Source organism: Strix uralensis, chromosome 4 (assembly GCF_047716275.1).
Source record: "Strix uralensis isolate ZFMK-TIS-50842 chromosome 4, bStrUra1, whole genome shotgun sequence".
Classification (NCBI taxonomy): Eukaryota; Metazoa; Chordata; class Aves; order Strigiformes; family Strigidae; genus Strix; species Strix uralensis.
In genome coordinates this window covers 78,529,659-78,546,485 of record NC_133975.1, presented here as the reverse complement: position 1 = coordinate 78,546,485, position 16,827 = coordinate 78,529,659, and the positions used below count along the sequence as shown (strand labels likewise).

Sequence of the window (16,827 nt, the reverse complement as noted above, 5' to 3'; positions counted from 1 at the left end):
TTTCTGCTGCAAAAGTATTTCCTACTGCTCTTATGTCAAATCAGTTAATGTTAATAGAAAGTGGTAAGCAAATGTAACTTCTAAGAATTCAGTGTGCAAAACAACACAGAAGAGATGTTTTTAGGTTTAGCAGTTACCAGAAATATCAGATAAAAATAAAGAAGTTGCAGGGGACATATCCATACAGATGAGGTGCTTATGAGAACTGAGGTCCCTCTGATTACTTGACCTCATATTAGATAGAAAATGTCTCTCATGTCAAAACAGTTGTATTTGTTGGACAATTCAACATGAACAAAGTCTGGGCTGAACAGACTTTTGAACTATTTTCCAATTTAATTTTTCTTTCTGGTCTTGTTGTTTTGTCTGGCATTATTGCTTGGTCTTAGTTTCCAGGAAGGAACACTACTGAAGAGGAGGGAATTTTCCTCCCTTGTTTAGCAGTGTCATCTTCAAAATATTGAGAGCTAGCATTATCTTAATTGGCTAGAACTAATACCTTTCTGGTGAAATAGGAGAGTGGGCTTTTCTGTATAGAGCTATGCATACCCAAAGCGTAGGCATCTTTTTAATTATCTGCCAGTGTTTCAAGGCTGAAATAGATTTTTACAATAAAACTCATTAAATATGAACCAGAGCTTTGAAGCAGTCTCTATATTAGCAATGCAAGCATTAGGCTTGAATAAAGTGACATATCTAAAATGTATTGATTCTTTCATACAATATTGCAATTAAGCACAAATCCAGTGGATGTTCACACATGCTACAGGTTTGTGTAATAAACGTAATTAAATTTTGTGATGTAAAAACATTGTTAAATGTGTATGTTTTTTCTATTCTATTTCATTGTTTTATGGTGGATTATAGTAGGGATGTGGTTTACTACTTTGGAGTCCATGGCTGTTTGGTTTTTTTCTCAGCTGGAAAATTCTGTTTTACACCTAAAGCTGAGGTTTTGATGATTTTATTTTTTTGGCTATAACAGTTATGAAACTGGGATTTTTACTGCTGTAGAAACAGCTACTTGGGGAAAGAAAAAAAAAAAATAAGCTTGTCCCTTCTTGCTACAACTACTTGCACTTATTTTCCCTAAGCTTGCTTTCCTCCTTGCTGTCTGAGCCACAACATTGGGTTAGATGGATCTTTGGCATGACACAGTTTTTATTTTATCATCTAACTGTGGAGCTGGAATTCTAGTGGCTTCTAATACTTGAAGAGTACTGGTTAAAACATTCTGTCACTGATTTGATAAAAAGATGTGAGCAGCAAATTTGTGTACCATGATTATTTTTTTTGGTATTTGAGTGCTGTGGAGAATTAGTTTGGGGAAGTGTAAAGTGGACTTGAGTAATGTTTTGTAGCCATGGTAGAATTACCAGTAATGAATTGGATGATTATTGTTTAACTTCTGACATCAGGTGTCAAGATTTCTTCCCTACTTTGGAAACTAGTCTTTATTTACTGTTAACTCTTTGTTTTCAACAAGGCTATGATTTCTTTACTTCAGCCTACATTTTTTATCTAAGACTCGTGTGTGTGTGTGTTTTAGGAAGATGGGAAGTAGAAGAGCTGAAAGAAAACACAGTGCCTGGAGACAGAGGATTAGTGTTAAAATCGGTGGCAAAGCATCATGCAATATCAGCTATGCTAACAAAAGCATTCATTTTTGATAAGAAACCTTTGATTGTTCAGTAAGTAGCCCCTCAGATTTTTTACTTAATGTTTATTATTATTAAAATCTTTAAGTCAAGAAAGTAATGTGAAGCCATGTAGAAAATACTGACTTCTATATAGCATTGATCTATCATATTCAGAGGTATCGGAACTGTAAGTATGAATGATTTAATAATCAAGATTGTAGTACAGATGTTAAGAATTGATATTTAAACTCTTTTTGAAATATTTTTGGACAGAAATCTAGTATTTTACAAGATTGCTGAAAAAGCTAATTAATTTTCATTCTTACTCTAAAAGATCTAAATCGTATGTAGTTTGAGTACAGTGTTTTTTCACTTACAGAATACTTCTGCGTAGCAACTTGAGTCTTGAACATGTTATAGCAGTATTAGTGATGATGAGCACCATGGCAATATGACTAATTTTTTTCTCTTATTCAGACTTGCTTTGTTGTACTTAGACACATCCAAATAACTCTTGTGGTTAAATTCAGTGTGTCATATGGGCGGTTTCAAAGATGGCACAAACTTTCTAGAACTCTTGCCCATTTCGACTTTGCTTTGATGTTTGCATGTTGGTTGATACCAACTTGAAACTTTTCTTACTGGTGGTACCAACTGTAGCAATTGCTACCGTGGCATTTTTTGACTGACATTGCTGCTGTATCAGCTTGTGTGACAATTAAACCTTTTGGTCCTGTGGAAGTGTTTTGACAGTAGTGACTTATACACAGGCTTAACGTATTCACGATTAGAAGTTAATTTGTCTGATATTCGGAATGTTTTCTTTAACTTGCTCTTTGCCTAGATACGAAGTGAATTTTCAAGAAGGCATTGACTGTGGTGGTGCATATATTAAACTTCTCTCCAGTAGTGATAACTTGATTCTGGTATGTCCTCTTATTTAACATTTGCTATCTGTGGTTTGTTTGAGGAATGCGTAATTGTTCTTGTGAAATGTCAATAAGAAATTAATTCCTAATGCATCCTAGATTCTTAAAAGCTTCTGGAATGTTTAAGCAGAAGATTGGGCAAAATAATAATATACATATGATTGATTATATATACACAAAACCTTTGGAATTGTGCATTTTTTACTGGTGGAATATTTGATAATGTTGTTATTGTAGTAATTTCCATTTATTTTAACGAAACTTGTAGGTAGTCTAAAATTTAGAGTAAGCTATTAAGATCTATATTCACACAAATCTCAATGTGAATTTCAGAAGGTTAGAATAAAGAGTTTGCTGTGATTAACGTACTCCTCTTAGTTCTGCATGAGTGATGTCTTACAAAAGTCCATTGTCCTGAATATATCTGTTTAGTCTGACTATCTGCAATAATAGAAGCCATAGAATCTCAACTTGTAACTTGTGAAACAATTTTTTTTTACTGCATGGCACACAACATGGCACCTTAGAATGGGCCGTGACTTGGATTTAGAAACTGAAAGTGATGGAGAATCTCTGTTCCCAGGAAAAGGTCTGAATGATCAGGTGTGAAAAATCATAAGTGCCTTAGTATGTTGGACCATTCTGTAGACTGTTTCTTAACATGTTCATGTGAATTTGCCTGCCCTTTCCAAACTTGTCTGCAAGACTCTTTATAACTATGCTGGTGCAATCAGGTATTTCTGGCTTAAAATGCTGCTTGTTTGGCACATGCAAATTGGTTGCTTTTAACGTTTCTGCCACTACATTCGGGTGTAGATGTAAGCTGTCTAATCTGTGATGGAGGGTATTTTAGCAACTTTTTTTTTTACATTCAGAACTGGCAGTGATTTGTGGCCTAGGAGCTTGTGCAACACAAATGTGTTGACAGAGAGGGATGGTTGATAAATAGAACAGTTGCTGCAGCTTATTTGATGGGAGCTGGTGCTATCGGTACATATCAGCAGTTACAGAATAGGATTATGTATTTGGACAGACTTGGAATGACCAGAGTGGATTCAAAATGTTACATCGTGAGCTAGGAGGAACTTGGGTTGACTCAGCAATATAAACATGAAGTGATAAGGGTACTTCCAATCATGAAGCAGGTTGCTGTGGCCAGCTGACTACCCTAACTGCTACAGGTTTGTGGCTAATTGGTGGAGTTGAGCCAACATTCAGTAGTATAGTGACAGAAGTTTGCAAGGCAATCACAATTACAACCTGTATAGGCTACAGGGGTTGTTGGGTTTGAGATGCATCAAGCTGTACCATTTGCTCACCAAGATTTGGTAAGCTAGAAAGGCAAGCTTGTGGAAAAAACAATAGGGAATAGTCTGGAAAAAACTTGTGATGAGAGTGTGGGCAGAATTCATAATTTCCTCTCTGGGTAAGATTTTTTTTTTGTCTGTGCTCTTGTTCCTGAGATGTCTGTGCCTACTGCTACTGCCTTCACCCATGAGGTCATAAGCTTGACTTTAAAGTACTGAGGAGAACAGCAGTGAAGTGTGATGCCCTGTGTATGTGCAAAATGAAGAGGAGATTGCTCAGGACAGGCTCAAGACAGTGCTTGACCTGACCTGCAAACCAGCAGTCACAGAATCATCTAGGTTGGAAAAGACCTTGAAAATCACCTAGTCCAACCCTTAACCTAACATTGACCATTCTCAACTCCACCATATCCCTCAGCGCTGGGTCAGCCTGACTCTTAAATCCATCCAGGGATGGGGACTCCACCACCTCCCTGGGCAATCCATTCCAACGCCCAACAACCCCTTCTGGAAAGAAATGCTTCCTAATATCCAGTCTAAACCTTCCCTGGCACAACTTGAGGCCATTCCCTCTTGTCCTATCGCTTGTTACTTGGTTCAAGAGACTCATCCCCAGCTCTCTGCACCCTCCTTTCAGGGAGTTGTAGAGGGCGATGAGGTCTCCCCTCAGCCTCCTCTTCTCCAGACTAAACAACCCCAGTTCCCTCAGCCGCTCCTCGTACGACATGTGCTCCAGACCCTTCACCAGCTTCGTTGCCCTTCTCTGGACACGCTCAAGTAATTCAATGTCCTTTTTGGAGTGAGGGGCCCAAAACTGAACACAGTAATCGAGGTGGGGCCTCACCAGTGCTGAGTACAGGGGTAAGATCCCTTCCCTGTCCCTGTCGGCCACACTATTTCTGATACAAGCCAGGATACCATTGGCCTTCTTGGCCACCTGGGCACACTGCTGGCTGTCGGGAAGAGCCACTTAACAGTAAGACTCTTAATGGAATATAAGGAAAAATATGTACCTCTGCAAGGGTCTAGGAGATGGCGACATGCATAGGAAGTTGCTTGTAAGCATTTTTCCTAAAATTTGTGCCAGTTTGTGTTTTATGCTCAAATAACTTGAATACTTATAGATAAGTATTAAAAATACAGACTGTAAGAAAACTAGAGGCATGACATCTTTCATAATGGAAAGAAGTGTAAATCATAGTAAAACTGAAAAGTTTTACACTTTAAAAGAAGGTGTGAGACCAAGATATTCAGCTCAATTATACTGGAGAATTACAGTTTCATGTGTATGTCGTCTTACTAGAAGGTAAACCAGAAGACAACAAATGCAAAATTTGCCTGTTTCTGGCCTGGCTCGCAATTCATCCTGTACTGTTTTTGGAATTTCACTGTCTGTGTGATGAAGTAACTTAAAAAGAGTCAAGGTGCTCTCTTTCTTGTTTTTTTTTTAACTTGAAAATTGGACATGTCTCAATGCTGTATATATGCTTATTGCTATTAGAATATTCAGTTAATTATTGTTAATTCTTATCAGTGACATTTTCCTAAAACTGTTCAATGTTGTAAAAGGGACCAGACTTAAAGTACATGCACTTCTGTAGTGCATAAAGAAAAAATGTTCTACTTTCCATTAAAAAAATTTAAAAATACAGACTCACTTCAAACAATACATTTATGTCAAAATATATTTTTCCAGAAGAAAACTTGAAGAAATCAAGTGGTCTTCTTCCTTCAAGCAATTGCTTGAGAATATAAGGCACTATGTTACTGCATATTCCAAATGCAAAAATCATATAAATAGTTGATAAATACTAACATATCTAAACAGCTTAATGCAACATACTCTGAAGGAGAATAACTATATCTGGTGTTTTCAGGGTTGTTTATTATTGTTGCTGTTGTTGTTAATTACTGTGGAGCAAGAAGACTGATAAAATACTGGATAATAATATCCTGAGTTTTATCTTTATTGAAAAATAGAATTGTTATGAAGAACAGTAGCTAGTTCCCTTCCATCTTTTAGTATAATGTTTTTTAGAAACATACATTTGGGTGATTTGATTTATGACGGGCATTTCTACTTAACGTAAGGGTAAGGTCTAAATAAATACATTAATCTTCCTTGAAGAGGCTTAAATGATCTTTACGGTTAGTGTGTTCCCTGAGAACAGAAAGCACCCAGCAACTCAAGAGGACCGTTCAATTCCTTTCATGGTTTACACTACCAATTTTCAGTTACCTTTTAGAAAAAAGGTAACTATGCTGTATGCCACAGCATCAAGGAAAAAAGTACCCAAAATGACTTCATAAAGTGTTCTGTATAACACATGCTCAGCTTTCTTGCTTCTACAGGAATACTTTTTTGACAAAACACCTTATACTATTATGTTTGGACCAGATAAATGTGGAGAAGATTACAAACTGCACTTTATCTTCAGACATAAGAATCCTAAAACTGGAGAATACGATGAAAAACATGCAAAACGTCCTGACGTAGACCTAAAAAAGTTCTATTTGGACAAGAAGACGCATCTATATACTCTTGGTATTGTTTAATTCTTATAAGTTTAAATTGGAAAGGAGGGATTAAAGATGTGTTTCTGTCCACGGAAGCTTTGTATTTGAGTCTGCTTTTTTGTTTGTAGTAGTCTCTTAATTCTGAGGGATGGTTGCTTAACGATTTGGGCTTAAATGATTTAACGACTGGGCTTAACTGCAGGACATAAGTGGCCATCAAATGCTGCTGTTTAATATTCAATTACAGGAAAAAACATATCAGCCCTGGACAGCTGTTAGCGTGGAGAATTGATAAATACTTTCAGTACTTATTATGGTAAAAATGTTTTTAAGATATTAAAAAACACACAACTGTCCAATATTCTAGGAAGGTGTCAGAGTTCCCAGGCATTCAGTTAAATCTGTAGCATGCTGCATGCCACTCCTCTGCATGTTAAGAGTTCTCACTAACACCTGCAGCAGAGTGCAAGAACAGATATGTTACGGTAATCTCTGAAGATGAATGAATATGGGCTGGTTACAATTCATGTGACATCTCTTTCTATACCAATGAATAGAATAACAGAGGTGAAAGTTTAATTTCGTAGTTCTTTTCTCCCCCTTTTTCTAATTTCTGAGGAAGAATAAACAATCAGAGAAAAACGGACTAATCTGCGGCATACTGCAAGTCCGGCAAAATTGACTGTACTTTTGACCTTCCACTAAATAATAATGGAAGGCGTGTTCAACTGCTGTGCCATGGGAAAACTTACTGGGTTTTAAAATAGATTACTGTAGTGTGCCATAGCAAACTTTCACTTCTAGGTAATAGGACTAAGTGAAACAAAACACTGTTCTTGTGGTAAAGGAATGCATGTGTTCCTGTATTTGGGCTGTTCGTTAGAAGTTATGATTGAAGATACTTAAACTCTGATTGTATTTATTCTGTTACAGTTGTTCAAATAGACTCCATAGAGCTGCATGACTCTAATGCATTATGTGACTGATAACAGAAGTTTAAAAATCATTTCTTTGTATCTAAAGCGATACGAGAATTTAATTTTTGCATTTATGCATATTTTAATACTGTTGAAACTTGCAGGCTGCACGAGCATCATTAGATGTTATCAGACTGTCATAAGTCTCTGGTTTTCATGACCCATCTTTATAAAACTGTCATAAAAGTGGCATAGTATTTACTTTGAATTAATAATCTGTGTTGAATGGACATTTGAAGATACTTGTTAAGCACTTATAAATGTGCTCACTGGATATTAGAAATGGATCTGGATACAGTGTCTGTTGCTGAGTCTGACACTGCTCAGTTCCATGACCCTTGCTTCTCAGTTACTCACACTTGCTAAAGTACTTAAACATTTGAAGAAAATTTTCTATATTTGCAGTCTGGCATTTGAGGGAAATGGCTGTCAGAGATCTGAATCTGAGAGAAGATATTGCTTTGATCCTTCAGCTGTGTATTGATGCAGTTCTTGTGTTTCCATGCTTTCAGGTGTGAAATTGTAATTTGGTAGCAGAGATGCCTTTTGGGGCAGAGGTTTGTCTTTCATTGTCAGTGTGTTTTCACATAAATAAATAAATAAAGCAGAATTTTGGCCAGGTGGCAGGTTTTTGAAAAACCTTTTAGAATGTGCTTGGATATGTTTCAGCAGTTGAATTTGCTAGAGGCTTTGTTTTTGGGGGCCTGATGCTGGTTATCCCTGCAGTAACAACTTTAATGTTTTGTGTCTGGATCCAGTACCTGAGTGGGGAGTCTGCCTCCTGCTCTGCTCGTGAGGATCCTGTTTGCCATTATTTGTCTAAGTCTGTGCTTATTATATAGCTTTTGTTAAAGATATTTGTAAAATGAATGCTTCCTTTGTTTAATACAAATTTCTTCAATTTAGTGCTAAAGCCAGACAATACGTTTGAAATGTTAATTGACCAAACAGTTGTCAGTAAAGGAAGCCTTCTTGAGGATGTGGTCCCTCCAGTAAACCCTCCTAAAGAAATAGAGGATCCAAGTGATAAGAAGCCTGATGATTGGGATGAGAGTCCAAAAATACCTGATCCAAATGCTGTCAAACCAGATGACTGGTAAGGAGAATGTTTTTATCTGTACAATACCTTTTACATGCAGTTTATTAATTTGAAAGATTTGACTGGTTTTATTTTGGTTTTTGCTAATGACGGTTGGGATATGTTTCACTACGGAAAGCACTGAAGTTTGAAAACATAATTGAGGTGGAGACAAGGATCTGCTACAAGGACAGAAATAAAAGTGCTTTTTGCTGCTTTTGCACCCTCTGTGGTTGCAATTAATAACCAAGATTACTGTACCTGAAAGATTAGGAAGAGGGGTTTTTAATCACCCCATAATCTTAATTTACATTCAATGAGTTCTACTTCCTCTGTGTGAACTACTGTTCATATGGCAACTCAGGAAGAGGAGGAAAAACTTAATGGGAAGACCTGACTGACACCTGCTAATTGATGGCAGCAATTTCTAGGCTCAGTAGTACTCTGAAAGAATGTAAGTATCATTCAGATATTTATAAACAGATAATTGGATGTCTAATTCTCATGATCAGTGTGTCTAATTCTGTTGTGCCTTTAAAAATGATGCCTTTCATGCCAGTTACAGTCCTCTGAACAGAACATTGGTTCCAAGTCAGGCTGCTGTATTTTCTAACATAAGTCTGTAATTGAAGGGACGAAGATGAACCTTCCAAAATAGAAGATCCTGATGCTGTTAAGCCTGAGGGATGGCTTGATGATGAACCACAGTATGTTCCAGACCCTAATGCAAAAAAACCAAAGGACTGGTAAGAGCTTGATTCAATAAGTGCAGGTTGTTAACATGCCTTGCAGGTAAACCCACCTATTCTCTGTGGCAAATTGTGAGTTGCGGATCAGAAGTCAATCCAAATCTCATTGGCTTTTGAGGTAGTAAGTTGTAATGTGCAAGGTATGGCCAAATATTTGTTGTAGGGGCTGCTTTTAGAAGAACGTGAACATGTCCATTGCCTTTTGTTTTCTGAATATATAAAAACAAAACAAGAATATGAAGAACTTTTTTGAAAGATGTGCTGCAGTGTTAAACTATGAAACAATTAAGTTGGTAACTTGAAATCATGGTATAGTAATCTTAAAGGGATCTATAAGGACCTTATGGAGAACTGTTTCAAGCTGTCTGCAGACGCAGGAATATAATTGCATTCAATCAGGCTGTGGTAATTATGAACATGTGACCTTTAAAAAAAAAAAGTGGGTTAGTACGCCTTAAAGAAAAGTGTTTATACTGTTGGGTAAAGTTCTGTGAGGTGGTCAAAATTCTGAGGTGGTTATAGTACAATATGTATGGACCCTAACTTCAGGCTGACTGCTAGTGTTTAGACCAGTCCAATCTCAAATCAGTTGTTTGTAATTTTTTTTTTCTGTAGGGATGAAGAAATGGATGGGGAGTGGGAAGCCCCTCAGATCCCTAATCCAAAGTGTGAGACTGCACCTGGTTGTGGACACTGGGTGCGTCCCATGAAGAATAACCCAAACTATAAAGGAAAATGGAAAGCACCTATGATAGATAATCCTAACTATCAGGTAATAGCGATATTGTAGGTTGTTGTTAAAAGATAGAGTTCAACAAAACAGGCAAGTCAAAGTAGTATATTTATCTAGGCTTTTTTACAGTGTATTTTAGAATGAGTCTCAACATCCTCACTAAAGACTTTGAGATTTTGTGTATTTAATTTGCTTTTTTTTCTTTAAGTATACTGGAAAATGGAAATGCTTCCTGTATTACAACAATTTATCTGTTAAAAGTTGCTTTTGCAATGATTTGTCCTGGTACCACTTATTAAATATGTTGTGTAGAATTGTGTTCTGAATACGTTATTTAATGAAATATTTCTCTTTTGTTGGGGCTTTAAGTGTGGGTCTTCTAAATGAACACTTTTTTAGAATTAAAAAAATGAAACCTTTCAGTAAACAGATTGACTTACTAGTTCAATTTTAGTGGAAGCATCAATTTTGGATAATCGAACTCCCCTCCTCCTCTCCAGATATAAGAGCTAATCAGTTGGATATTAAAGAGACTTACTTTGTATTAATTATAGCTGGGGAGTACTTGAATCTGATTTCTTTGATCTTAAGATCCTAAGCACATTTGTAAACAAAATTTGTGCAGGTATCATAAGGCTGAATTTCCCTTCCCTAAAATTTTTCCCTAACACTTCTGGTTACAGTAGCTGTCGGTTTGTTTATATGTACTGGAAGGGACCATGTGGATCATGGGATGTAGTTCCCCTGCAGCCTTAGGCCACCAGATAATAGATGCTTACCTCGAAAGATTCCATCGTTAGCCACAAAATACTGGCCTTTCCCTTAGAAAAATGTATATGCTATATTGATGAGCAAAAGCAAAAATTATATATTGCCCAAGGAGAGACTAGAGAAAGAAGTAATACTAATGCCTTATTTTTCTGCAGTACTAGGAAGTTTGTTTCCTAGACTTACTCTAAGAAGTTTACAAAGACTGTGCTTGGAATCACTAGTTCTAGGAAGAATGGAGATACTTTGTACAGTCAGTTATTACTGTAATCATGTAGGGACAAAAAAAAAAGAGGTCTGCCCTAAGCCAGAAAATTGAGACCCATCTGTCAAAATCCTATAGGCTGTTTCCAATTCTGTTTTTATGTAGGTTAAACTCTTCTGCTTATCTTGTTAAGGAATGCATTTTAAATAGTCAGGGAGTTCTAATTATTTTAGAATTTGTTTCACAGTTTGTTTTTTACTGAGGTACTGGTAATGTGATTACATTTTTTTTTTTTTCCTTGAAAGGGAATCTGGAGCCCTCGGAAAATACCTAATCCAGACTATTTTGAAGATCTTCACCCGTTTGAGATGACCACTGTCAGTGCTATTGGTTTAGAACTCTGGTCTATGACATCCGATGTCTACTTTGATAACTTCATTATATGTTCAGAAAAAGAAGTAGCAGATCGTTGGGCAGCAGATGGCTGGGGCTTGAAGAAATTAGTAGCAAGTGCTAATGAGGTATAAACTTTACTGTGTTCTTGATAGCCAAAAGTAGTGAGGAAGATGTGTTGGAAGAATTTTCTGTCTATTAATACTGACAAAATATTAATTTGTCTGCAATTAATAATCTTGATAATTAACTCTGATAGGTTTTTTCTCATAGTTTGGTGCTTTACCTTTCCCAGATCAATATCCTCTTGAAATTAAAAGGGTACAACATCTTACTTCAACACTTAGTGAGAAATTTGCTTTATTATAGTTAATGACATTGTCTTCTGCTGTTCACAGTGATACTAGAAATTCATTACTTGTCAGCATATGGAAGCTGAGTGAGTTACGCTCAAAGACCTCTTTTTCCCCCCTTTCTTTTCTTTTCACTTGTGGCTAATTCTGTTATACATGTTCTTTAGATGTTTCCCTCCCATGAAGAGTGGATAAATAGTCATTTTTTTTTTCTGTTTAATAGTTTTAGGCCTTTGGCTGCTTAGATGTATGTTATGCAGCTCTAAAAATAGTGCACGTATGTTTATGGAGCTGCATCTGTTCTTCTGTTTCTATGTGTGCATCCACACTTTGTATACTGCACTTGGCCAGCTGCCACTGGCTTTTTTTCTAGATCTCTTTCCTGTGCTGTAGGATGAACTTATCCTGACATACAGGATCATGAGCCCCTCTAGTGGCTGCCTTTACTGACTACAGTTTCTTTTGAACAGTTCTACGTTTTCTTTGAGTGGCAAGAGCAGGCCTGCAATTGTGGGAAAGTTGTGGTGGCAGATGTGGCCAATTCCTGACAGCTGCTGTTTGTCACAGGATGAGCAAATAGCAGCAGCATATCTGCCTGTGTGATTAGGAAAGCCACCTCCTCCCACAACCTTGTCCTTTTCTGGAATGTCTGGGTTTATGTCCAAACCTGCATCTATACCTGTACAAAACAGCAAAAAATATTCCCTTGAGTCCCCTCACTCTACTGTGCCCCTCAAAATTCCTATCTTAGTTGCTGATGTACCTTTTGGAGAGGGCTTACTGGACCAGGCACTTGTCTGTCTACCTCTTCTGTGTAAGTCAAAACTGGGCTGGGAGGACAGTTTACTCCCTGGATAATTGGCTGTCAAAGAAGAGAACATGGTAGTACAGATAGAGCAAGATATTGCTCTTCAGGAGGCTGGCTGCTGCTCTGAGGTTCTTGATGCTTTGGGAGCTTTCAGTTGAGTTAGCACAGCATGGGGAAAAAATAGAGTAGCTGGGATGGGTGTAAAGTGTGAGGTTACCAAGACTCCAAATGTTGCTTTACAAAACTGAGTAGTGGCCACTCTAGTATGTTTGGAGTACCAGGTTTGTTCCTTCCTACTTAGCTCCTGCTATTTCTTTGCAGACTGTCAAGTTGTTAATTTACTAGTATTGAAATCCAGTATTGTTTTAGTTGTTAAAAAGCAAAGGTAAAGAAAGGTTTTCTTTGGGCAATGTAAAGCTTAAAATGTATACAGTACACTTTATAAAATTATCAAAGTGTTGAGAGGGATGTAAACACAAAATCTTTCATTTTTTTAATTGTTTTTAATATAGCCTGGTATGTTCAGTCAACTGGTGACTGCTGCCGAAGACCACCCATGGCTCTGGGTTCTTTACATCTTGACGTTAGCTCTCCCTGTTGGTCTAGGTGTGTTGTTCTGCTGGCCAACAAAGGTTAGAGAAATTTACTTATTTTTAATTCGCTTGATTCTTAATACCTTATTTGAAAACTCTGAGGATCTGTGCAACAATAGGCACTTTAAATGTGCCACTGATATTACTTAGCTTACACCGCTTGTTGTGTTTAATTCTAATTTGAGTTTAAATATAAACTGATTTTTAATTTTTTGTAGAAAACTGATGAAGATATTGACTTCAAAAAACTTGATGTATCTAAGCCAATTCCAAGGGGAAAACTAAAATACGAGAGAGATGAGTTAGAAGATGATGAAATAGAAGAAAAAGAAAATGAAGACACTGCTGAAGATGGTAAGATGAGCAAGCCAGCTTGCAGTTTGATGAAATGTGAAGACGTGAATAGGACTAGTTCATGGATTGCACTGCTAATAACTACAACCAGTTATCTTAGAATATGCAAAATCTGCCTTGCTCTGAGCCTTCTTTTTCTCTTTGACAACCTCTAGCAAGTGGCATTCCATGGCTAATAGCTCTTTGATAACTACAAGCAGAAAGTAAGGTTTTCCTCAGTATTTTTTCCCTTTCAAGAACTTAACATGCTTCCAACAGTCTCTTTATGTTTGTAGACAGTGATGCATATTTTCTCCCTTCTAAATACTTCATATATTGAACACATTTGAATGGTTCAGATATATGTACCTGAAGTGGTTAAAGTCACATTGTTGTCTTCAAAATGGGTCTGGAATAGTTTTAAGTCTTTAACGTAAGTCTGTCTGCTTGCTCCTCTGTGGGAGGGGTTGTATTTTGAACTATTCTTTTGGTCACTGATTCTAGTAACTCTTGCTAAAGCCTGAAAATAGAGTAGACTCGAAATCCTGAAGTCTGCTGCTTCCTTTGTGTTGCATTCTAGCAATGCATTGCATGCCTGCAGAGGCCTGTCCTGCTGCCCCAAGGGAGAAATTCGGTAGGTTGAGCTATACTTTGGCGTCCAAGGATAAAATCCTCTTGTGTTACTCTATCAAAGATTACTGGTACTATTCAGCTATGGCTTTGATGTTCTGTTAGCAATTCCCCGAGTCTGTGGTAATGAATAAAAAGCAAGTCACCTAACTTATAGTGCATTATCTTGACTTCTGTGAGAAAATCCTTAGCCTCAGACCTCGGCAAGATTCTGCCTCTTACTTCACTTTTTCTTGGTAGGAACAAAGAAAGTGACAAGTGATGGGCATAGAAAGTTAGAAACCTAGCAGACATTCATGGTTGACATGTTTTTTGTTCTTAGTACTGACATCACTTTGTAATGCTGACTGAAACTTTGTGGGTTTTGTCTGTGTCTGCACTATGTTCCATGAGTGTTGATGGCTTCTGCCTGTATGATTTAAAAGCTTACTCAGCATCAGATGTTGCCATGCCAGTACTTACAGAACTGAGTAGGTGGTTGGCATGATGCTTGCCACACCAAACTTAGTCCATCTGCTGTGCCGTTCAAGAGCCTTACCTAGGCATTTAATTATTTTAGTTATGCTACATACATTTTTTACATTAGCATAAATTGTAGATACAGTATTTCAGCATTGTATCTTCCTACATTTTCTTTCTGACCTGCTTGTTGCTTCTGAATTACAGAATCTGTTTCTCGCAGTCTTGATGCAGAGCATAGATACATTTTGTACCTATATGCTACTGTTGCAAGGCCGAGGTACCTGAATGCCATTATTCTCCTGTTAAGTCAGTCATTTAGTTAATTACAATACATCACTTAATATGTTAAAGTGTGTGTTTGAATGCCTGGACCTTATTTCTAACAATGTTGGAACACTGAGGAGGAACACTGTTTAGCTCCCACAACTTTTAAAGAATTCCACTTAGAACAGCTGTTTATGATGTTTCAAAAGTAGGTTCCATTTTTAGACCTTTACTTTTAGTTACTAAACTGAACACAGAGTAAAACTAATAGCTTTTGTATGACTACTCCAAGGTTTTCAAGTAAACTCTAGGCTTCAGGGGGAAGGATTGCACTTTGCTGTCATATGATTTGCCAGTTTCTCTTTGTGTAAGAACTGCTTAGCTTCTCTTAGATTCCTGCCACCTTTTACATTTGCAGGTTGAAATCTTCCCTTTTTTCTATCACGCTTTTGCCTCTTCGTATCTGAAAGCCTTAGAGAATTTGTCTTCTGCCTCCTTCTGCTGATTCTTTTTGCTACAGAGAGAAGAGAAATGGAGGGGACAAAAAGAGAGCTTATAAAGGATACAAAGAAGATGGGAAGGGAGGCTCTTCCTTCAGGTACTGGGAAAGGGAAGTAATTTGGGCCAGGTCTTGAAAATGGTGTCTCCTTTCTGGTTTTTGCCCTCTGCATCCTTGATAGTAGAACTTCAAATTGGTGGATGCCAGCTTTCATCAGATACGGATGTGAGTTTCCGTTGAGATTTCTCAGTATGGTATCTGTAGTCATAAATATTTTCTACTAGTCTCTTTGGATCCTAATAATTTTTACAGTTACCTTATAGTTGTCATCTGCTTTTTTTGTTTTCTGGAGTTGAAGGTAACAGGGTTCGAGCTGTGGAATACTGAAGGACTTGACATTCACATTTTATCATAGGGCCATTAAAAAAAGAAAAAAGTGGCACGATAGCAAATTTCAGAAACACTTGTAGATTTCTTTGGCTCCAGTGAGAATGGGTTGCTGGCAGACTGCTTCTTGAAGGACATTTTCCATGGGATTTACTGTTTTATTTTGTTCTATGTTAATTTTTGTGGCATTGCTAAAGGATGATGTGTTCTTGACTTGTCTACTCATCTGCTTTGTCTCCTTGCTTTCCTTGCCCTCTATAAAAATTTCAGGAAGTAAAAGAATGTCGCCAAGAAATAGAATTTCAGGGGGACAGTCTGAACCTTATTTGTGAAGTTATACGTTAATTTATATGAAATACTGTTTAAATTAATATTAGACTAAATTCAAATTAATAATTTTTAAATACTATAGTTGTCCACTTCTGGCTTTTACCGCTTCTGATGTCTGAAGTGGTTTGTTTTGGTTTTTTCCCATCTATTGAAATTAGTATTTATGGGAGGTGCTGGATTTGTATCATTTAAGATTTCTGATCTCTTCATCAGAATATGAGCAAAGGCTTTGTGAATTTTTGCCAAGCTCTTCTGTTAAGGGCTTATTTTTGGAACAGAAATCTTTGTCTACATCTATCTAAAACTACAACCTCCATTTTTTTGGTCATATTTCTCCTTTTGATAACAATAGCAGAGACATTGTAGACATGTAAAAGGTATATTTACAGATGGAAGACTAATTTCTTAGAGTGTCACTAATTGTTATAAACTATTTGGCTCAATTTATAGCTATGCTGTAGGCAAAATTTTTGATACTCCTACAGAAGTCTCAAATATTTTAATAAATCAGGGTTTTCTAGTTTTTCATCAAGAATCAGGAGAGTTGCATCTTGTATATGACCACCATCTGAATTTGTGGTTACTTTTGTTTCAGTTTTACTGAGCTGAAACAGAATTGGGCGTGTGGGTGTGAGTGTTGTCTTTTTGGTTTTGTTTTTTTAACACTGAAGTAGTGCTTATGAAATGTAGGCATGACCTGACAAGGATAGAATTGAGCACTGCTTCATTACTGTGTTTAACTGAGCCACCAGCAGACTGTTAAGATATAAAATGCCATCTTGTATCCTTTCTATCAGATTTTTAGATCTGATTTCTTGTTTACTCTCGATAAAAAGTATTGCAAAGGGTACTCAATTTCCAGAAATTCTCAC

At 37.0% G+C, this 16,827-nt stretch overlaps 1 protein-coding gene across 4 annotated transcripts in view; it reads left to right on the top strand.

Annotated features, from left to right (window-relative positions):
- Positions 1-16,827, top strand: part of CLGN (calmegin) — a 32,329-nt gene that overhangs the window by 10,386 nt on the left and 5,116 nt on the right. For 3 of the 4 annotated variants that reach the window (XM_074867348.1, XM_074867350.1, XM_074867351.1), the window contains 10 exons: positions 1,550-1,691; positions 2,485-2,566; positions 6,229-6,421; positions 8,277-8,466; positions 9,081-9,194; positions 9,813-9,969; positions 11,209-11,424; positions 12,970-13,089; positions 13,269-13,404; positions 15,260-15,337. In XM_074867348.1, the coding sequence (XP_074723449.1) occupies positions 1,550-1,691; positions 2,485-2,566; positions 6,229-6,421; positions 8,277-8,466; positions 9,081-9,194; positions 9,813-9,969; positions 11,209-11,424; positions 12,970-13,089; positions 13,269-13,404; positions 15,260-15,337 (1,428 nt within the window). The remainder of the gene's footprint in view (positions 1-1,549; positions 1,692-2,484; positions 2,567-6,228; positions 6,422-8,276; positions 8,467-9,080; positions 9,195-9,812; positions 9,970-11,208; positions 11,425-12,969; positions 13,090-13,268; positions 13,405-15,259; positions 15,338-16,827) is intronic. The other variant, XM_074867349.1, reaches the window with a different exon arrangement.